The 24234-nt window shown below is 37.8% G+C and overlaps 2 protein-coding genes across 6 annotated transcripts in view; both read left to right on the plus strand.

The window, feature by feature from the left end:
• The window catches only part of LOC139968893 (heparan sulfate 2-O-sulfotransferase 1-like), a 61263-nt gene extending 59314 nt beyond the window's left edge, over window positions 1-1949 (plus strand). For 3 of the 4 annotated variants that reach the window (XM_071973507.1, XM_071973506.1, XM_071973508.1), the window contains one exon: window positions 330-1949. In XM_071973507.1, the coding sequence (XP_071829608.1) occupies window positions 402-1391 (990 nt within the window). In that variant the 5' untranslated portion in view covers window positions 330-401 and the 3' untranslated portion in view covers window positions 1392-1949. The remainder of the gene's footprint in view (window positions 1-329) is intronic. The other variant, XM_071973505.1, reaches the window with a different exon arrangement.
• A 130-nt stretch (window positions 1950-2079) lies between these two features.
• LOC139968889 (uncharacterized) lies at window positions 2080-12628 on the plus strand. 2 transcript variants are annotated; one of them, XM_071973500.1, is made up of 3 exons: window positions 2080-2908; window positions 6679-7027; window positions 7707-12628. In XM_071973500.1, the coding sequence occupies exons 2-3, from the start codon at window positions 7023-7025 to the stop codon at window positions 9823-9825; spliced, it is 2124 nt and encodes a 707-aa protein (XP_071829601.1). In that variant the 5' UTR covers window positions 2080-2908; window positions 6679-7022; the 3' UTR covers window positions 9826-12628. The 2 variants fall into 2 exon arrangements, with proteins under 2 accessions (XP_071829601.1, XP_071829600.1); XM_071973499.1 differs by lacking the exon at window positions 2080-2908 and adding an exon at window positions 2916-3209.
• The last annotated feature ends 11606 nt before the right edge of the window (window positions 12629-24234 follow it).

Consider the following 24234-nt stretch of genomic DNA (forward strand, 5'->3'; position numbering starts at 1 on the left):
ATGACATGGTTCTGACAATTCCTGTTTTTTGGAAATACTGTTGTAAAGACTGTTGTGATGTCCAAGTTGTCTCCTTGGTATACATGTGCAGCATAACATCCTCACACCCCTCTTTTTTTTTCTTTCTTTCTTATACCTTTGTCAGAAATGACTTTTATCGGCTCCGGACACAAGCCTGATGTCTTTTGGTCTGACTCGGTTCAGTTCCGACTTAGGCAGCCGGACTCGGCATTATTGGATTAGGAAGCAATCTCGCTTTAAGATATCAAAATTAATTCAGTCTTTTAACGTAGTGTTTTTTTTTTCTTTCTCAATATCTTTATACCTAGATCGGGCGGTAGGCAAACCTTCTCCTCGTGTTCAAACAGATGAATCTCTAAGACTACGTGAGGAGGGGCAAAATGATGGCTTCAAACTCACTGCGAAGACTCTGTCAGATTCTCCTCATCTTTGCATCAATCGCTACTATAATTCATCAATTAATCAACTTATCTTCCTTCGCATTGGTTTGGGAACATCGACTAAAAACAGTAACAAATAGAGGGCAGCAACACGACCAATCCAAGAGTTCGGAAAACTCTGGCAGTATTTATATCGACGAAAAGCAACCCATAACGGGGAATAGGCACGTGCTTTTTAACGCATTGCCTAAGACTGGTAGCAGAACATTGAATACCGTGGCTCTTAATATCGCGACTAATCACGGTATGAGAGTGGAGAACACAATGGCTCTTGAAAACGAGACTGTTCGACATAAGATCGAACGTGTTCTTAACGATACAACACCTACCTTTATCTATTCTCATTTACCGTATTACGATATACTACAACGTAAACCGGTATTACTTAGCATAGTAAGAGATCCAGTAGAAAGATTGGTGTCGCTATATTACTTTAAGGTTTATGGGGACTCTACCGGCCAAAGTAGGTACCGCGAAGAAATGGAGAAAATGAATTACACTAAGGAACCCTTTGACGCTTGCTACAGTAAACGTGGAATTTGTGTGGACAAGTCAGTCTTATCGAAGAATGTCCAACAGTTTTGCGGAGTCCCACCTGGGCATCCATACCCTTCCATGAAAACGTGTCTACAGCGAGCTAAACGGAATATTAAAGACAAATACTTGTTTGTCGGAACCACGGAGGATTACGACGGATTTCTCCAAGTTTTAGAAAAACTGTTGCCAGATATGTTTCATGGCGCTACAGCATTTTACCGAAATTTTAAACGTAGAAGTTACTGGAAACTGACAAAGACATTAAATAAAACTGGACCGTCAGAGGCGGTTAAAAGGGCTCTTCGAGCGGAGCTCCACTTGGAGTACGAACTTTACGACTTTATCAAACAGGAATTTGAAAATCTGAAGCAAAAGTTGGGTATTACTGCTTGACATCAGGGTTGTCGGGAGCCAGTATGAACCCCGAGGACAAATATATAACGCACCCCCCCCTTCCCCCGCCACCACTTGGAAGTCTTCATCACTCCTTAATAAAAAACAAATTATTATTGTTCTGTATAATTCTATATCCTATATTCCCGGCCCCGTAGTTGAACCCGACCCCCGAGCTATATCCCCTTAATGTTACCCCCCCCCCCCCCATCGTAAGACCTGCATTACATGCATTAACCGAGTATGTTGTAGAAAGGAATTGTCAACTACCTGATAGCAGTGAATGTAATCTATCAGTGGATACAAATAGCGCAGATTAAATTAGGTAACAGACCATAGACATACATCTATAGGCCTAAATATACATTCGACTTTACTTTTTCTAATCTGTTCTTCTCTTTCTTTTTCTAAACTGAGATAAACATATCGTTGCATGATCATATGCCATTTTGCTCCATGGAAATTGTAGTTATTGTAAATACACAATATGAAATTCTTCATTTCCCAAATTTTAAATGAAGATATATTTGTATTCTAAAATATATATAAATACGTATATACGTATATACATATATACATATATATATATTAATATTTATATATATTTATTTATATGTATCTATATATATATATTTATATTTATATATATATAATTATATATATATAAGTATATATATATAAATATATATATATATAACTATATATGTATATGCAACGATATCGTACATTGTCATCGATACGAGTCGGTTTGAAATACTATTTCTTCTCGTGTATTTGTTATATTACTGTAACAATCAAAGGGTGACATTTTAGGCAGGAGTTTAGTCGTCATATGTCATGCAAAAAATCTTTTGAGTTTTCGTATACAACATTTCTACAGCTATGCCTGTTAGCAATATATTCGAACTTATCTTGGACTTTGAGCACCAGTTATTTCCATCTGAGTAGTTGGGGGGGGGGAGTTATAAGAGAAAACGCGGACACTCCGGTCATGTGCTTAGTTCAGATGGTTATGCACTAGAACGATCAATCGAGGTATCATAAGGAGCATTAATATAGTGTTAGGCTACCATCACTGTGCACTGTACACATTATTATGGCTGACCTCAAAATTTCGTGTTTTACAACGGACATTAACAAACAAGATAGGCGCACAATATCCCCACAAAACGCCCTCAGATTTCTTTCTACCAAAATCAAATTGAAAATGTCTACACCACCCCGCCCCTCCGTCACACCCTCGTTCGGTTAAGGAAGCTTAATATGCCTTAAAATCTAACTTGCTGGTGCCACCTTGTTGCATCGACGTTGCTGTCAAGTTTGTACATTAATCTGTTAAAAGATATCCCATTTCCTGGCAATACACTCATAATGAATTCTGGTCAACTAACGCGACATTTGTCATAAGATTGTCATAAGATATGCTGTGTTGGCGCGATACATTGTCAATACATTTATGATATGTTTACATTGGACGCTAACGTCCTTTATTTGCAAAGCTCAAGTGTCTTTATTTGGTGAGTAAATAACTATTTAAATATCTCTATATCCATACGTCCGTATTGGTCTATATACACTGTTGTGGTGCTTAGAATTATTCATATTGTTCGTACCAGTAAGTGAACAAAATTTATGCTTCCACGAGGAAAACGGAGATTTTCTTGGGAAATGTCAATGTTTCCGCATCATTTGACTATATAACGTGATACTCAATTGCTGCTGACGTCAGTTCGAAAGCTAGGCGTACACTGAGCAGTTAGTGGCGGATACGAACTACTTTCGTATAGACGGCTTTACAATATAAATGATACTATAACGGTATGTATGTCGTTAGTTCAATATGTTGTAGTGTTTCCACATGCACTCGCGAAGCTGTCATAACAAAATTTACATTTAATGTTTATATAATTATTATCCGATTTTATTACACGAGCGTTTGTGATTTTGACCTATAAAAAAAAACTTAAAAAAGAAATAGGCCATCACATTCAACGATGTTCTAATCACCTGGTACTGAAACATGTTTGCTCAGTGAACCGATTTTTTAATTCGTATGAATTCGTATGAATTACAGTTTAGAGGGATTTTCCAGTAGCAGGCAACAAGTTATATGGAAAAGAAAAATATTTCACAATGTTAGTTGAATCAATATCTTGTCCATAACTCAAGTCATGGTTAATTGATTGATTGAAACCTATTTTGACTGGCTAAACCATCCATTCTTTCCTGGAATGGATCACGTACATCAGTGAAGGCAGTCTGTGGTGTCATAAATCGGCAAATGTTCTTCAAAACGTTCAGGTTCCTTCTATAACATGCGTTGTTGATTTGGAATTCAAACTAGTTACATGTGGAATGTTTGCCGCTCAGCTTTCACGGTTCTCTTATATTTAGTATTTCATTGAAATGTTGCGTTTAAGTCTCATCCGAAAGTGACGCCTGCATTGTGATCCTTACGCTACTCCAAAACATGTACCAAACATAGCCTATCTTTGAGCCCAAAAAAAAAGCGTCTCGAATCTTACACATTTAAGCAAACAGGATGAACATTTTCGTCAACAAAATGGCTAATTATCCAACGATAAGCCACGCCCATAAACGTTCTTACTTTCACATATGGATTTCATGCAGATAGGTCACGTCCGGTCGCCTCAGTACTGCGCAATACGTGTGGGAATTCCTGGATAAAACACCGTCTCATATACATTACCAGTATTCAAACGTCTACAATATAAGGAAGTTGTATGTACACAGTACAGTGCTTGTATAGATATATATATATATATATATATATATATATATATATACGAATATTATACAATAAATTGAGCTGCATATTGTCGTTGAAAATATGTTTATTTAGCAAACACTTATACTGGCTTTCCAATTCGAAATGAAACCTTTTCAAATGTTAAACTGAAAATTACTTTACCAAATTTGTTTAAAAAAAAAACGAAAAACCATGACTAAAACCTTCCTCATTAACGTGTTGTCAACCACGTATTACGTCACTCTGTTTCGGACATGACAAGAGTCCTGGACACTGATGGGTCAAATTGAACAACATTTCATTTCATATGATTCATGTTTTTTTTTTCTCAGTATACAAAACATAATTTAAATAGTGACAAAGTAATACTGATTAACAAAAATCATTGTACAATGAGAAGGAAGTGATCTAAAAAACCTTATTAGGCTTAACTAGTAGAACGATCACTCCCGAGTGAAAAAAAAAATAAAGAAAACAAACAAATAAATAAGAAGAGAAGAAGAAAATAATGCAAGGTATATGAATTAATACCGGTATCTATCTATATCTAGCTTGTTTGCATGGACTAGGAAAAACATCACTGGCCAGGGATCTGTTTACAATTGAACAAAGGAGAGACATCATTTCAGATTTACTATCCTTAACCAACCATGTTGGTATACAGGGTCAAGACAACAATGTTTAGATGAAAGTCCCGAAATTATTTTCACCACCTCGTCTGTAGAAAGTTCACGAAAGTTAGAGAAACCTTCAGCTGCAGTACTGCCATGGTGGTGAGAACCAGAGTAAGATGGTCTAATATTCGCCCGGATACATTCGACTTTCTTCTCAAAGTAATGAGCAAAACTGTTCCGGTAAGTCCGTTTCTGGTACATTGTCAGGAAAGCATATTTCCGTTCGGAGACTATTACGTCAGATACACGGCCGTAGGAGGAGGTGAGGGGTAGGGGGGGGGGGGGTGACGACCAATCCTGCGTCTCTTGAATGGAGCATAACTATCCAAGAGCTTACTCAGTGAATTGTTATAGTATACAACCTCACTGTCAATGTCTCATTATCGGGAGTGAGAACGGTAAAAGAGCTCGGATTTGAAGGCATCCATAGGAAAGTTGCGAAAACGTCGAGAAATGATGTAGGTCTCTTTCGGTGAGGGCTTGGATAAATCCAATGTCGGAAAAGCACAGCATGATGGTCACTGATATTGAAATCATGCACTGAAATCCCACTGATTAAATTTTGATCATTTCTATTGATAAGAAGGTCAAGTGAATGACCACCAACATGTGTCGGATCAACAACATTTTGTAGAAGATCGAATGTCTTAAGAGTTTGGAGAAAATTAGCAGCCGACGAGTCTTGGAGGTTCTCGACGTGAAAATTGAAGTCCCCACAAATTAGTATAGTATCCTCTGTTGTGCAAATATTTTCGAGAAGATAGTGAAATTCTTTGTTGGAATAGTGATAATGTGAGACCGTAAGTTCCGAGATGGGGCAGGACGGTAAATAGAATACAATCTGAAAGTACAACCCACCCCCACAACGTATGCAGTAGATGGTTCAATTACTGGACTTAAGTCCGCGGAACAGACTACGGCGACCCCACCACCTCGAAAGCTTCTACAGAAACGGGATAGTTTAAAAATTGAAAAAGGGTGTTATCTCGTTTACAATTACAGAGTCACTTTCTTGTAACCATGTCTCCGTGAAGACGGCTATGTCATGGGAACTGTCTGTAATAAAATCATAAATTGTGGTTGTTTATTTCTGACAGATCGGCAGTTCGGTAGACCAAGTTGAATAGGCATTTGACTATGGTAGATAGTATTGTCATCACGTTTGGTATGAGAACTGCATTGCTTACCACGAAAGCGTAGTAATCCGTTCTCCTGTAAGACACAAAGGAGAGACCCTTGACCTACTACTTCAGCAGCTTAGTTCTACTGTACACAATAGTGTCTCCGTGGATTGTCATAGAAACGATGGTACAGAAACACACTAATAGACGAAACCACAACAGAAAAAACATCAAATGATGTGTGAAACAAACACGAGAAATCACAAAGAAGTACAACGAGCAAAGTTTCGACTCCAATGGCAACATCCACGATGTTCATGAAAACTCGAATAATTTATGGAGATAAAAAAACGGTGATATTAAGCTGCACGAAGCAGCACCCGCGCGGCAGCTGAGACAGCACCAATAGACAATGTACATTAAAAATGATGGCAATACATTAAGAAGATGGTTGAGGAGTTATCTTTACAAATATAACCATAACACCAGCCCCCCCCCCCCCCCGTCCATACACACACATACTCTCAGGTTGACAAATTTAAGGTATATATCATTAATTTGGATAAGGTATTTCTTTACATTACGTTTAAAAGATGTTTTAGACTTAGCTTCTTTGAGTGACGTCGGTAGGTTGTTCCAAACTTGTCTGGGAATTACCATAGACTAAACTAGAACAAAGCGTTTGTATTCTCCTGTCCTCCCTCTTCTTTGTCTGTTTATAGATTTGGGGATTTCTACAAGATGGCTGCATCTGTTGTTGCTGACCCTGGTCGAAAGTGTATATTATGTGCGGCAACGAAAACACCCTTAGAGTCCGACATTAATAGACTACCAACCATAAAACTATCGGAATGTGTAGTTGAAGTAGCTGGAAAATATGTATCTTTCGACCAAGCTACACGAGGATACATCGACGAGCATTTCCCAAATCTGGAGACCGATACTTATAAGGTTCCATCAGCATTTGTTTACCAACAGGATGAACGACTGGACTATGTGGTTGATGAACAAGTTCCAAACCTGTCAAAAGAGATTCAACAGAGTCTGAAGGGACATAATAGCCCCGATGAGGTGTAGTAAAAATATTGCGATAATGTTATTATCATCGTAATCAGTCTTGAACTATATATTCTGCGAGAGAGTGGGTTAGGGAGAGATGGGTAATGGGTAGGGATAATTGTGTATTACACGTAATGCAGTATTTCTAACCCTTTCAAACCAAAAGTATCCAATATTTAGACCCACCTCGAGGGCAGAAATAGTGAATGAAACTACTCTACTGATGGCAACAATGGAAATGGGTATTCGCTAATAAAAAGATGATAGAATGAAACAGCTCATATTCCTTCCCTAATTTGATGCAGTTGATTTTTTTCAATGATCACAGACAGCAAAAAAAATTATGAAAAAGACATTGCTAAATAAATGGAAGGAAAGGAATTTCAAAGTAGAAGAAAGACACAAGGGAGTGGGATGGCAATCTGACCACACGTTTTGTTTTAATAGATTAACTGTATTCCATTTATTTCAGGTTTGGATATTAGTTTTCCTATTGAACAGAAAACCTTTTCATGTTCTACTTCAGAGGAGCGTTTCAAAAGCAATAAATTCATTAATTCATTATAGCTAAAGTAATATGTAAAAATTACAGAACTCACAGAATTAAAAGAAAGACATTTGAAATGGGAGACTTCGTCAGTACTATTAATTTCCTAAAGTTAATTATTCAATTTATTTGTTTATCTTCTAGATTCTGTCAGATAGAAGTCAGAAAGAGGCAGTGGAGAAGATTGCTCGTGCTATTAGTTTATGGGGAAAGAGTTAAAGAACCAATGTTAGTTTTGAGTGAATTCAAGTTTACTTCCTTTTTGAAACACGTGAAGAAGAAGAAAAAAGAAGATACTAGATATGAGGCATTAGAACGTAAAGAAATATGTGACGTCAATGGTGAGCATGATATTGTCGTCATAAACATAAAGTTAGGCGTAATTTTCTTTCAGGTGAAATCAGTACCTGAATCGTCTGAACGAACAACGCAACACACGCAACTTAAACGTGCTTTCAAACAAGTAGTCAAAGATATACATGCCATGAAAACAATGAACCGGGATTTACTTTTCGTTGAATCGCTACCAATGCTAAAGTTTATTGCGGTTCCAAATTTGTCGAATGGATGTCTTATTGATGTCTGTGCGGAACATGATAGCATCATTTTAAGAAGTGATCAAATAGCTAATGACGATTCATTCAGCAAATGGTGGATGAGCAATGTACAAGAACATTTACAAAGAGAAGACCCTGCGATGACAACTTCACAGTATCGAGACCTCTTTGGTCGATATATTGGCCCCGCTTCTTCTGCTAAATATCGCACACGCTCAGACGCCATCAGTAAAGTGGGATCCAAAGTAAGCAAATTGAAGCTTACTGCAGAACAGGAAGAAATATTAACAAATGCACCGCCATTAAACATTCTTCTTGGAGACTTCGGAACCGGGAAATCTCTACTAGTGATCAAGAAGGCCAAGAGTTTGGCAAGCTCTGGTATTGTATACGTCATATCGTTTGCAGCCGTTTCTGATGGCACTGGAAAGGTACGAGAAGAGGAGGACAACTGTGTGGACTTTCTAAAAGATATGTTGAGTAAAGACGGAACAGGAGCGGAAAATGAGATACACATCACATGCTTTCTCAAACACATTAAGGACATTGAAAGCCGCGAAAGTATTAAATTTCCAGAGCTTCCTTTTCAGCTGACACCGGATTTCTTGTGTGCAGTTATTAGGATCACTGTTCAGAGGCATCCTTCACATACCGTCCATTTCCTACTCGATGAATTACCACTTTGTATTGGTAAATCTAAAGGTGGTTGGAATCATCTGGAAGCGTTCCTCGAGGACAATACATCCATGACTGTGTGGATGACTATCTCATGTTGTTCATATGCGTTGAAAAAGGGTGAAGATTTCTCATGTTTATATGAACATCTTCCAGGTTCATTCGAGAAAAGTATCCTCACGCAATGTATGAGGACATCAAGGAATGGCTTTAAGCTAGTGCAGGCTGTGAGAAAGTTCAAAGGTGATGGGCTTTTTAGTATCACAAAACCCGGTAACGCCATTGATGGACCAATCCCAATATGGTACGAATTAACATCCTGCGAATGTCTTCGAACCGGCGAAGACCCTTTGTCGCTTTACGGCTGCCGTTGCGTTGGTGTCCATAGACTGAAGAACATCTTGCGTTCCATTGGTGGAGGGGATGTTCATGGTATCAATTGGAACGATGTGGCAATAATTCTACATGACACTTATCATAAAATGACACAATTTTTGGCAAGAGCGGTAGAAGAGGCTTGTGATTCTTGGAGCATCGATGTCAATTACAAAGTAAGTAGTGTTGCCAAGCGGTCTGAAGGTCTTGGAACTGCCAACGCAGAGAATGGATCTAAAGGTGCAGTAACGTTAGTTGACTTCTGGAGTTACAAAGGTAATGAAAAGAAAGCCGTGGTTTACATTGATCCGTATGGTGGACCACTGGTCTGGAATATCACCTCAAGGTGGCATGGATACCAAGACGTAGCAGGAACACTTTCGCGTGCTCTAGCTCAGATATTTTACGTCACGTGGCCTAAAGAAGAACAAGATGTTTTCTTGCTTGATTTGGATGAATTCTTACATAAGACAGCTCCAACGTCAGTCGATCCGTTAGGGATAAATTTTAAAGTTGGAATAGCACGGGGGATCAGAAATGGACGAAGGGGTCATAAATGGGAACACAGGAAGTTCATGGATTACCTGGTTGAAGAAAACGTTATTACACGGTACGAAGTTCTGCCTTCGTCAATAAGATCCGATCCGATCCTGTAAAGTTTAAAGGGAAATTCGAAAGGCTAAATTTCAATACTTAAACAAATTGCTTAAAGTTTTGTATGTACATCTGAAGGTTAAAACCAAAATCATCATAACATTAATTTCTTTACGGCGAAAATAATATTTTCAAATTTGGTAATACGTTGTGAATGTATCTGACAACGATATGGTGACGGATGTAACTATGACGAATTGAGCAGTTTGTGTTTCTCGGTACCATAATGAGATCCTGAGCTAAAAATGATAACAACCAAAAAATCTGCAAGAAACATTGACAGCAAAGCCAGTGAAATTTTGACGAGCGTCTGCCCTGTAATCTTTTAAATTACATTTTCTGCCACCAGCATATCCCTTTAAATTAACTTGAGAAGTAACTTTCGGTACATTGTATAATCGAGTTACGTTAACTGAAATGACACAATGTCATCAGAAATGTTTCAAATATTATGGTTTTCAACTAAGGGCTAAACGTTAAGACTAGATTAAAGATTGGCTTGAGGCAAAATCTGTTTCTTGATATGTAATATGCCAAGAAAAAAGATTATTTGAGTTCTAGTAACTTTTCTATTGCCCATCTGGTTTTTAAGATTTTCACCTTTAATATTATGCTAAAACTCTGGAATGCTCCTTTAAGGCTCAATAAATGACGTCGGTTCTTGCAAGTTTAAATGGTAACTTTAATCTATTGTTTTAAATTCTTAAACAAGTGAATGTAATGCATTGCCGTAAAGATACTATTTGTGGTCATACAAGTTATATGTTTTCCTATTGAGTTAGTAAGGTTGTATCTGAGTAACTGAGTAACTGACCTAATGTATAATATATGTATTGTTACGAAGTCCAGATATTATGGATTGGGGAAACGAACACTATAAAGAAGATAAGGGAGGTATCGTCTTTAAAATGAATCTAATCCGTGTCTCTTGGTAAAAAACATATAACTTAGCATAAATGCATTACATACCGGTATACTTAAAGTTAGCTTAAAGACAAAGGTACCTCGGCTACCGCTGGGCTCTTCGTCGGGGTGTCACGTCCCAGGGAAGTCGGTGTTCGCTCAAGTGACAGGGCGGTTATGTCTGGAAGCTTCAGGAAGGCGCTTTAAGTAAATATCAGTTCCGGAATTCCGGAATTCTCTTAAGAGATCAGTACCATGTAAGGTAAATAATAGTTCCAGAAGAAAACGCGAACATGGTGGTGTCCAAAACAGTATTGCTTGGCACAGATTGCTTGGCATGGTGCAGAAAGGTCGGAACGGAAAGGTGGGTCTTTGTAAGTGCTAGGCAGACATAGTTGTTTTACGTGGCGTGACGTGCAGGCTGGTGCCACTGGGAGAAGAGAGCGAGCCACTCCTTGCAAACTAATTTATATAACATTCTCTAAGGTTACTCGACCGTAACTTGGAACTGCACTGATTGTGCTCTACGTGTACAAATTACCATAATAATAATACATAACCATTTAAGTCGTATATAACAGCAATTAGCGTAGCAAACCTTTAAAGTAACATGCTGCATCATAACAGTACACATATTAAATAATTTATTTATATAATATAAATAAATGTAATGTATGACATAAGTAAAATGAACAACGGAAAACTGAAAGGGAAGTTATAAACAATGGCAAAGAGCATAGAAATTTACGGTTAGAATTAACGGCATTCGAACCAGTGGCATCTGGATTACAAACCCAGTGCTCGATACCAATTACAATACCCAACATGCATTTCTTTAGCGCCGTATCAGAGAACACAGCGCTGTATACAAGAAAAACCGAATTAAAATACACAATACAAAAATAAGAACATTGATATACTACGACATTGAGAATACATACACACCTAATATGCGTAGAATCCTAAATATACAAATGATCAAGGTGAAGGTGAGTTTTATGATGGGAATTGAATATTTGAATGGATTTGGCTTCCCATGATGTTTCATGGAAGATCATTCCAAAAGCGTCGTGGTACAACTATCTGAAAGCTAGATCATCGTTTACTATACGTGTCTTTGGAATAAAGAGAAGGAGTTTGTCATACGAGGATCGAGTAGAGTAAGTTGATGTCGCCGGAATAATGAGTTCTGAGAGATAATATGGAGCCAGAGTGCCAGAGAGTGTAAGCACTCTACCAATAGAAGTATATCTAGCCCTTAGTTTGGTGGCGATTCCTGTATAGCTAGCTATTTCGTCGCCGGGGGCAAAGGCTAATGGTATGCGTACATGTTAGACTAAGTAGCCCAGCCGGTCTAATTGGTGAATCTCCTATTCTTTAAAGGGTAATTTCTCACAAGTTAAACGGGTTATTGAAGTACAGTAGTGATAGCAGTCTATACAACATGACACAATCACTTTTGTGCCGTAAATATAATAAACTGATATCTGATAAAATTGAGACTGAATTCTGAATTCGGCGAACAATAACAAGATCCGATTAATGTCGTCAAATTCAATTGTAATATCAGGGACTATCACAGACCAAAAATAAACATTAGGTTCTTGTACAGTGAATAAATAGAAAGTACTCGCATTCGGATGAAAGAGTCCTACTAGATTTCCGAAGCTGTACTCGAACATTGACACTCGGTACTCGCATCCCAAAATGCCTTTACATTTTGCGAAAGTTCTTGGTACGCTTATCAATGTACTCGACCAAATCACTGTTCATGAACTCGGAATTTTCTGACTTGATGTCTTTTCACTCGGCTTTTGTTTCTGGCTTCAGAGGGCAAAGATTCGGTTCTATTGGACTACATTGCAAACAGACCAGCATATTCAATTGTAGCAATTAAATGAGATTGTAAACAGTTTGCTTTTGGAAAACAGAAAAATGATGGCGCTATGTACATTTGAAAAAGGCTTTCCGTGTTAACTTGAAAATCATCGTTTTGTACCCAAAGCACTTACGTAATTGACCGGCAAGTGTACTTTCTGTTTCAGTTCACATAATGTTTTCCCCCAGAATGACCTTCCGATAAGTTTAATTAGTCAGTTCAGGTTAATTTGTTAATTTTAATATGTCAAATCTTGTACTATAGACTAGATCGATTTCAGTACATATATATATCAGATCGGGGGTTTTAAGAGACTTATAAATCCCTGGTCAGACTTAAAAACACTCGTATAAACCTTCATTCTTCGTTGTTGACTATGTCTGTCCTGAATGAAGAAAACTCTATAATGGTCCATATTTAAAAGTAATCCCTGGCCAATTTAATATTATAGTAGTTGCATATTTAAACATAGCGCCATATACTTAAACAGTCCTTCTCCTTCTCCTTCTCCTTCTCCTTCTCCTTCTCCTTCTCCTTCTCCTTCTCCTTCTCATTCTCCTTCTCCTTCTCATTCTCCTTCTCCTTCTCCTTCAGTCAGACTTAACAAACACTCGTATATACCTTCATTATTTCGATGTTGACTAACTCTGTCCTGAATCATGAAAGATATTAACTGTACAGATTTAACACCAACCCCTGGCCAATCCAATACAGTAGTTGTGTATTTACAGACAGCGCCATCTATTATGAATATTTTTCTTCTTCCTTAACCTTTCTTATCCGTTTCCTGTTCTCCTTTTTTCTTTTCTATTTCTATTTCCATCTTCTTTCTTTCTTTCTTGTTTTTTCTTCGTTTTTTTTTTTTTTTTGGGGGGGGGGGGGGGTTGAGTGGGGTGCGGATGGGATTAGTTTCAGAAATATTTCGAAGCTTGTAATATTACATTCCTGCATAAATGGAAGTCATTTTAGGCTAAAATTACGTCATTAACGATGCTTTAGCTTCAATGAACCATTAACACGTCGCCAATACAGCCAATTTACAAAGGTTTCCGGGCGACGAACTATTAAGGGTGGGAATTAAATTTATTAAGTACTCGTGCAGTAACATTCTCTTCGGTGAAGAAATTGAGCAACGTGTTTTAGTTTGATCACATACAATCTTATAAATATCACGATTTGAACAGAAATAGCTGTTGAACTCCCCCACTACCCCCCCCCCCCCCCCACACACACACCCAAACACTCCCCTTAGGCTAGAATCCTACAAGGTACGAAATCAAGCAAGTCACTCCCAGAAATGAAAGCGAAACTATAAATATAGAGGCGGTGGACCAGGGAGTACATTTAGGTTGCGGAGGAAATGACTGCAAATTTCACCAGGATTTGTTCCCATTTCGTCGGTCAATTTTTTTTATACCCCTCATGACTATCCTTATATTATATAAGTCCTTATATGTTGTTACCTCTAAGTATCAAAAACGCCACGACGGACTTTCACCAGCCAGCCATAATGACATTTACCGCTGGAGTATATGAAGGGATATGATCTCAAAGGAACTATACAAGGTATAAGCTTTCCCACAAACCTCTGGATTTGAAGAATGGCGTGATTGTTTCCATTTTAAGCAACATTACTAAATATCAAGTGAGTCATAGATTATCTGTATTCTACCAAGAATTTTGACATTGACGTTTCCTTCCCGTTATTGTTTGTTTTTTTAGGTATATGATTCACTCTTTTCCCTTCGACTTGAAAACCCTGGGATTATATAAGAAACCAAACAAGTACATAAGATCGATTCAACATGAGCTTTCCCCCGCGATAGCTTATATGGGCTGAAATTATTGATAGATTTGGTGTTATATCTTGTGTCGATATAAGCGAGTAAATTACTTTGGAGGTATGTGAAGTGTATTTGCATATTCGTTAGCGAATGCTCATATATGTTATCTCTCCACCTCTCGCGCGCTTTCTCTTTATTTCAAACAGCTTCTCAAACTAAGCAGATTTTGAACGTTCTATTTTTACTATGTTGTTTGATGCAGAATCCCTCTCAGTGAATTGTCAATTAACGTGGTCAATCGAGCTTCGTAGTTTTTTATTTGATTTTAAATGAAGTATATATTCTTTCTAACTTGCCAATGTGATTAGGTTAATGATAACATGAAAAAGGTTTCTGGGCGATGAAATGTTGGGAATTGATTAGAATCAATAATAATGCGTCTTATTTTCGTGAAAAATATCTTGTCTTAATTTGATCAGTTACGATTCTGTTTTGATTAATACTCATGCAGCTATAGATATGGAACATTTCCAACCATACGCAAATTATTTGCCAATTTCTTGAAAGTTTAGCAATAACGTAAATTAAAATCGTCAATCAACATACTGAAATTCCACTTTTATCAGTTTTTGCAAATTAAATTGGTTAATCTTTCCGAATTGTATGTTCTGGGGCGCAACTTTACCCAAGTTTATAATTGGATATATTGGTACCCTGCAGTGTTATATTGGCTAAAATATTTGCCCAACGTTTTATAGATTGTTGGGTGTCACACAACAATAGGTATGTACCCTTGGAAAATATGTAACGAATAGTAAACATGCTTTTTTGAGCTGCCAAAAGTCTTCTCCTTTGCTTTCATTGAGCAGGTGCGTAGCCAAGGGGGGGGGCGAAGGGGGCAGCCGCCCCCCCCCCCTTGAGCATATTTTTTAATGTTTTTATGATATCGCTACTATTTTCAAAAGAGAAAATGCTATAGATGCAACTTACAAGGCCTGGGAAGTGCCATTTCCAGCGATCTGGGAGGCATTATCAGCCAAAATTTTCTTGTACGCTTTGCGCCAATTATGGTGGCGCTACGCTTAGATAGTTTGCAATGCGGAATCTACAGTTTCGCCCCTCCCTTGGCAAATTTCTGGCTACGCGCCTGTCATTGAGTGTTGTGTTGTGTATATCTGCATGAGTAACTATTGTAACGGTAAGTGTGCTACACCCATTGGTTCAGTTATAACAGATGACTACACGCACAAACTTAATTTTCATAAGTTGTAGACTATTTAATAAAAACTCGGCTATCAATACAAGTTTTAATGTCTTTCTAATATTATTTTTCCTTTTCTTTAGGATTAATTCCATTAAAGAGCAGGGAACTTTTAATTTTAATTGACTGGGATTAACAGCCTAGTATTATATACAGACCACCAGCTTAGTTTCTCTGATGCATCATAAAATACAATGGAGGGAAGCATAAGAATGGTATGGCTTCGTAGACAATTTAATAATGCATTCCATAATAATTGCTCACGGACAGTTGGTGTTGTATGCCATCCAATGGTTGTCTGTTATTTATATGAAGTTTAAAAAAACATGTTTAAGTTAAGTTATAAGAATTTATTAAAAAACAGTGGATTAACTTTTTAACATTTAGGCTATACACTGATGAGCTGACGTCATCATTATTGATGATTAAAGGAGTATTCCAAAGATTTAACATATTTTAATGGTGGGGCGGGGATGGGGGTGTCTTGAACACCGGAGTAGCTATAGCAAAACTATTAACACAACTTTCTCTTTTCTTTCTTCTGGATTATGATGTATCAAGACTAAACGTCTGCCTGACTTCATCTTTAATTGATGAACCTCAGGTGTTTAAAGGGTAGTCATTATGAAAAGTTAATTAAGAAAATACAACCAAGCCTGATAGCACCAGTGTCTACCAATTTTTTTTTTCTTTCCTCAAGTCACCTTGAAAATTTGACTGGAATTGATCTAATATTCGGTTACAATTTTAACTGAATTATTACGTGAATGTTTTGCAGGAATTATTTAAATTGCATAGTACCCGAAAATTAGCAATTAACTTGTCATTTATTGCCCCCCCCCCCCCTCTCCCTCCTCCAAATGTTAAACTGTAGCCATGCAGCAATTATATTCAACGAGTAAAGTGTCGGTTGGCAAATGAGTCACCGATTCATTCCTTTACTCAAAACTGCCAATATAAATATTTAACATTTCGATGGCACGTTAAAGTTTCCATAGTTATGACACCGAGGGGGGGGGGGGAGTCCGATTTCTGTTTCTTTCGTACATTGTATACTAACACGGTACATTACGACTGTTATATATAGACAACAGTCATGTATCACATCAGATCACGAAAACATTCTTATCCAATAATGACTTACGTTGATACGCAGTGACTTATATCTTATTTGATAACAATGGTAAAACATGTGTGTTCAATCTTTCAACTTTCTGAAAATGTAAAAAAAAAAAAATTAAATCGAGTGTCAATCTTATAGCATAATGTCATGATTGAATATAGAGAAACATATCTCAACCACTGTTAGACCCTTTTTTTTCTTCGCAAAGGGAATATCCCATCATAGTATATTGTTGTAATTCAAGATCAAGATCAAGTTTTCTTTTTGGATAAAATACGGCAAGATACCTTCGCGATTAAATAAATATCAAACTTAATAGGCCTAATAGAAGCATCCGACCAAATAAACTATCAGGAAGGAAAGCGATGAGATCAAGTTATCAGAACTATAATTCTGCAATAATTCACGTTTTTTCCTGGAAAAGTATAATTACAAGAATGCCTCTCACGGTTTCCTTTTCAAAAAACGAAGAAGAAAAAACAACACGTGACACATTTAGATAATACAACGCTAAATAATACGGACGTCATGGAAGCTACCCGAAGCATCTGGTTTTCACATGCATGTGTTTCCTAAGCCATCAAATACGTTAGTCATATAAAACAATAACCTAGATTTACATGAAGTAATCCTCTCCCTGATTGATTTAAGCATATGTCGGATTATTATTATATTTTCTTTTGGATGGCGTTGGGGGGGTGGCTTTTTCTTCATATCTCATTATTTGAGACAATTGCCAACGTTTCACGCTTTAACCTGTCACGTATAGATTGGTATGAGTCGAAACACCTTTTCTCTACATTCCTATATGTGATCATACCCAAAAAAAACTTACACAAAACGACAAAAATGGATCAACATATACATCCCCACAGGTGTTTGCGCATGTATGGATGAATAGGCTTCTATATTTTCCTCGTACCCACAACTTCGTCTGGTTAAGTTTTCACAATTTAACCTCCTTCCTGCACCCCCATTCTCCGTCCCTTCAAACCTCTGTCCCTCCATAGCGCCGCTAAGTTTTGCTATTCCTCTTCCCTATGTATAGCCTGCATGTACATCACACACTGAGGAGACGACCTTTGACCCTTAACCAAACAACCTGTCATGCAACAAACCTCTTTATTTTGTTTACTGTAAAATTGAAATCAATAATTGAAAGATTGATATTTACAACAACAAAAAATGTTAAACAATTCCCGTTTATCTAAGACTAGAATTTTAGAACTATACCAGTAAAGTTGATGGAACCGAACCAGCAACAGCTTCCTAAAAGCTCATAAGGTAGTTTTGTTCCAGTCGGATTTGAAGAGGATTAAAGTTAAGCGCATAATCTGCTTTTCGCCAGATCAGTTTGTCTTTATGAATGTAGCGTATGTTCCTAACATAAACAATTATCAGGTCGACGAAATTCCGTAGCATTAGTTGAACCATTTTGAAGAGGAGATTTGTGAAATTCGTGAAAATTCCAGATAGTAGTTGAAATTCGTTACATTTTAGCAAAACTTAATGACTAAATGCAACCAGCTCTGAGACAGAAAGACAAGAGAGAAATGAGGTAACCATCTGTAGAAGAAAACAAAATAATAAGTAATTTATTTTGCTATATAGGCGTGTGGGCGTCATTTTGACTGATTCAATCAGTTTTCGTAGAAGGGATGATCTGTTAAACCTGACTGATGGAGTCGGACAGTTATTATTTTACGAATCAGTCAGGGAAAACCTGCATTCGTGCATGAAAGATGAACGAATAGCTTGGGTAACTAGCGTCTGTGATGCATGAAGTTCCTCTTAGCAGGAATTTATCATACTATTACACACGCATGCAATATTTCCTAGAAAGGAGGAAAAAAATGGTATTCTGCTTGGTTGGATATTTTGATATTGATAACAAAAACTTTCAAATTTTACCTTTTGAAATGATAAATAAAGTAACGTTAAAGTAAAAAACTTGGTTTAAATTGTGTCAAACAACTGTCCACCTTTCGTCTTAGTTGGAGAGGCCAGGTAGGGGGGGGGGGGGCAGGGGACGACTTCACGATGTACTCCTCGCATCCTTGCCAAGTGTTGTTGGTGGAAAAAACATAAACGGATGTTCATAATCTTTCGTATCCAATTGCCGCAGCTCTCTAAAATACATCGGGGGAGGGGGGGGGGGGGCGTGGTTCAAGTAATTGATATGTTTAGCGAGCTAACGGGTTATCTCGAACGACTTTGAATTATTATAGGAGACACAAACCCTAACACCATTTTTAGTTTGTATGATAAAGATTACTGTGAAGAAAATTCCCCAAACAGCTAAGAAACGATTTGCTCCGTTCCGTATTTTTGAGAGATTCTATCTGCAGGGAAGTTATTATATTGTATATATAAGCCTGTTATGTCATAGTGCCATCATCTGAAAACGTTTGTGTTTTATTTTTTTATATTTATTTCTTCTCCATATTTTCACGGTTAGGTGTAAACATGTAGAGTGCTTCAATATTTAGATACAGAATTTACTATACACCCCCCCCCCCTCTCCCCAATGTTACATTACAGAAAATATACAGTTTAATAAATAACAGAAAAAAACATACGAAAACTGAAGCACATGTGACTCGATGAGGTCATATTTAGACTTGATCGGGTCTTAGTTCTTAGGTGTAAAATATCTTCCAAATTACATAAGCTGTTTGTGAAAGTTGTTCCTGGCACTTATCTATACATATCACATAGACCAAATGATGGCGGTTGGGTTTGTGTTTAAGTTTGAAATCGCGCCACCATTACATATTCATTCGTCGATGAGCTTCATGTGTTCATGTGTTCAATGTGTGATAACCAATGAATAAAGCTTATAGTGTAGATATATTCCATCCATCCCATCCCAGAGATCCATCCCATCTCAGGGATCCATCCCAGGGATCGATCCCAGCGATCCGAAGGCCCTTCGCTTCTGCACAAAATGGCGGCGAGAGCCTCGGGGGACAATTACGGCACATGTTTCCATATTCGAAGTCTTCAGTTTTTCATCATTAAGTTGCCAATTTATTATTGTGAAAATGAGGATATGTGTACTGTTACGGGAAAAGCATGGGTACAAAATTCATTTCCGGTTGTCTTTTCCAGAAAAGTATCTAAGTTTCGAAACATGTGACATTCCAAGACTGTGAGTTGTTTCCCAGATAGCGTATACTTGGAGATCTTCCGGAAACAATAATCACAAATGCATGTTGTATATCTGTTTGGCCCGTAACAATACGTTGCAACCATCCCCTTTTCCACCGGGTACCTTACCTACACCCACTGAGAACGGACTGTAAGAATCAATTACCCCCACCACCATCCCCACCCCACCCTCCTCCTCGAAAAGTATGTCTACACCGCCTTAAAATTGTTGCCGTTTACTTCATCTGGATTATGTTTACATTGTAATTTTCTTTTAAAAGCGCAAAAATCACATACGAAAAACAAAAGCGAAGCTAACATGGACACTAGATATTCCATGCCCTATCAATACCCCCTATTCACCCCCACACCCCCCCCCCCCCCTTCCAGAGCTACGTGTCTGGAATGGCCAGCTATTCTGTACCGGAGAGGTAACATCGACATGTCGAAAACCCATGTCTATATGAGTTTGTGAGATTACTTCATTCCAAGTTGTTTCAACGTTTCAACATATGTGTCGAGTCAAGATGGGATATTAATTATAGGTAATATATTATGTTGCAATTACATTTGTCATCAACCACAAGTATGCCTCATATAAGGTCATTTACCGACCATATCTTTTCATAATGAAGGGTTTTTAACTTTATAGCTATGACATTTATATAGTATGTTATTTATGTTTGATTTCATGCTCGGTTTCCAAAATATAATTAATAAAAATCTGGCGATTTGTTTTTATCACCATTTTACAGTAAATTACAAGGTATATAGCTCATACTTAACCGACTGGAGACTTGAAAATGAGTGGTTTACGTATCGGCGGTGTATCAGATGTTGCAAAATGAACATTTCTCATAAAGTTAAGAAGGATGCTTACAACAGCAGTTTGTGTCGATTGAGTTGTAACTTTGTCGCCCTTTTGCCCCAAAGCGTACAATGATGTGATATCCCGCAATCTAACTGAGCGGTCTTTCTCGTAACCTGTATTTGGTTTAGATTAAAGGGTGTGAAGACTCGCGCAAAAAGCAACGTCTAATGCCGGTAATCTGACCTAGTTTCGAATGAGGTGTAACAGAAGTGTTAGACACCACCATCGATCCCAGAAAATACACACACAGCTTGCTACCGTCGGTAATTAGACACTAGTGTACAGTCAGTACATATACAGCTGCGGTCAATACTCACAGCACAGTGTACAAACGATACAGCGATATCACGTTTCATTACTGTCTGCATTTTGTAGCGACAAGAGAAAAACTTTACTTGCAAGCATCGGAAAGTTAACTTTTTAAAGATGGCGGCACGCTGTTTGGGGCGAGTCTTCAATGCCTTTAACTAACGAGTTAGTAACCGTTTGGTCCAATCGTGGACCTGCTAGCTCATTGCGATATATTGTCAAGTGTTTCATGCTAAACTCAAAGATATCAAACGAAACTTTGAAAATTAGGACGCCCTCTAATATTTTTCATTTCACAAAGAGCAATAAATTATATAATTGACAGTGCCCTCGGGGTGGGGGTGGGTGGGTTATTTGGGTGGATAGGGGAGGAATATCATAATAGAAAAATGTAAGCTTTCGAAGAATATTTTCTGTTCGTTATGAACATCACAGACAACTTACTGTGAGGGCAGAATCGATGGTTTAGCTAGTCACAATAAGTTCCATCCATCAATCACATCTTGGGTTAGGGACGAGATGTCCAGATGTAGGTTTGAATTAACGATGTAGAATACTTTTCAGTTCCTTATAAGTATCTCATTGTCTGTCAACGAAATATCCCTTGAGGATCGTACAACTGCTTTCAGGTATTTAGTTATAGCGTCCTCTATTATAGCGTCCTCTAATAAACTGGCGTGTCGGTGTGGCACCACAATTAATTGCTCCATTGACTTACACACTAAATTCGTCATTTTTCAAGACCGATAGAGCATAGATAAAAGTTTTCAAGTGACATGTCCAACCCACCATATGATAGCTAATGGCTTGTGTTATTACAGCACATTCAACTTTTGCCACCATGACCGTTTAGATTTTGAGCTAGAAGAGCTCAAATGTTAGCATAGTGCCCCCAACCCATCTGCTAGCTCTCGATGCAGAATCTTCTTGTTTCACCCAAGATTTTCCAAAATGCCTTTAATCATCTTCAATCCTCCAGATTTTTAGATCACCAGTAGTTTATTTCATCCTCTTCAACATCCAAGCATGAAAGATCACAAAGAATATATATGTAAATAAATGTTTGTCCCTAGCTCCGTTAGACAAAAAGTTGCATAAATGTTTATCACATATACAAGTTCAGTATCTCATATTAAAGCCGTACAAAGAAGTTGATCAACTGATCAGCATCTTTGCTTAGAACCAAATATCTTCACCTGCGGGTAGGGCCAAAAAGTGGGGGCTGCGAGAGGGCAGAAGTACCATGAAAGAGACTAAGTATAGCGATTTTCATGCGGGCGTGGCATCGACACAGACGGTACTTTCTAATCTACTGAACATTAATTGGTATGACACCTGCCTCCCCTAAATTCACAAGCATGTGGTCTTTGACGGATTACAGTCACGGTAGAACTGGTTAAAGAAACGACAATACACAAAAAGAGTCATTCCGAATTACTAATTACCAAAATTCCCCGAAAAAAAAATGATTTCTAGTTTACTTCACTTATGAACCGGGAAATCCTGCCACAAGTTAAGGACGCCCGTTTCCCCGTTTATATGATTTGTTTGTTTTTTTGATACGGTGTCAAAGACTGTCAATCTTTATGGTTTACATGTTAATGCTTCCTTGATTTATGAAGTAATGATAGTGTTAAGTCATACTCACTTGGAGGTTGACCAAAACGAGTCTTTATTTGGGCCTAGTTGAGAGGATTATGAAAGCCACTTATGACTATACTTTAGCATTAGTCATATTTCTAATTGAAAAAAAAAGGAAACGTTTTCCTTGCTTATATATTATGCATTAATATGGATGTATTTACAACATCACATTACCCTAGATTTGTAATTTGAGAGAGGTTTTTAAAATGTTGTTAATTTGCATCGAAAATGAACAAAAACCACAAGGCTGTAGCCAACGAATAGTGTTAATTTGAGACAAAAAATGAATTTTGTTCCGGATTTCAAAATAATGCATTTAGACGTTCATCTCCGATTTTTGAACGGGTTAAGGGTGTAATATAAAATTATTCAAACTGAGAGATACAGTCAGAAATTAAGTTTATAATATTAATTATAATATCTTGTTCTAAGGAGAAACCTTCATTATGACAATCCATTAAATTGATCCAAACTGATTAAAACCACAAGGCTATATAGCCTTAGAAAAGTGTTAATTTGAGGCAACAATGAAGTTTCGCCCAATTGTTCCAGCCTACATGAACCTATACAGCAAAACGGCTACTGCTAAGTCTAAAGTGTGCTTAGTATAGTGTATTTATACTGTATATAGGCTAAAATCGGTACACTCTCTTTGCATACTGCAAACACAGTAATCGTTCTATCATTCAGTTTGGTATGAAACTGTCAGCACCATTATCAATGTGGAGGATCCCCAATCCTCGTCCCACCCCTCCATGTCCATTCCTGGGTCCCTACCCATGCCATCGGCTTCATCCCACATCGGAATATTGTAATGTTGTTGTAATATATGGAGGGTCATACATTTCGGAAGCGAATACACTGCAGTGTGCATAGAAAAACGCCCTCACTTCCTCCCAACTCCCAATTTCCCCAAAACAAAATCAGCCCTACACGAGTGTAGTATAATGCCCACACACGCCCTTGAAGTAAATGTTAAAGTTAATGGATCGTTAAGGCATGATGAGTGAGGTACAAAGGGGGTTCACCCCCCCCCCCCCCCCCCCAATCACGGGACCGGAGTCAACTCGGGGAACGGTGAAGTATCGGGTAAAGAATAATGCATTGCCAATCCTCATAACGGTTCGAAAGAGAAACTGAGGCTTCAAAAATCGGGAGAGTGGGGAGGAGGGGTTGTGACATAAGTTTCCCAGGTACTTCGACTTTTCTCTCGACACCCCTGTAGATCAGCAGGACAATAGTTCTCGACGCCAATGGTTTCGCGTTCTTCACTCGGCCAAGGAAAATTTCGTACGTTGTCTTTTTCCACAACAGAACTATGAAAAGTTGGCTGAGAAAATTATCTTTCTTTTTATAGAACATTACATTTATCCTTCTTCAACTTTACGATCTTACATTTTCCTAGAATCCGTCTGATTCATGCCGTGTATACGTAGACATAGCAATATAGAGGGCCCCAGTTAAAAATGACAATGTTGCATCTGGGT

This window comes from Apostichopus japonicus, chromosome 6 (assembly GCF_037975245.1).
Source record: "Apostichopus japonicus isolate 1M-3 chromosome 6, ASM3797524v1, whole genome shotgun sequence".
In the NCBI taxonomy this organism is placed as follows: Eukaryota; Metazoa; Echinodermata; class Holothuroidea; order Aspidochirotida; family Stichopodidae; genus Apostichopus; species Apostichopus japonicus.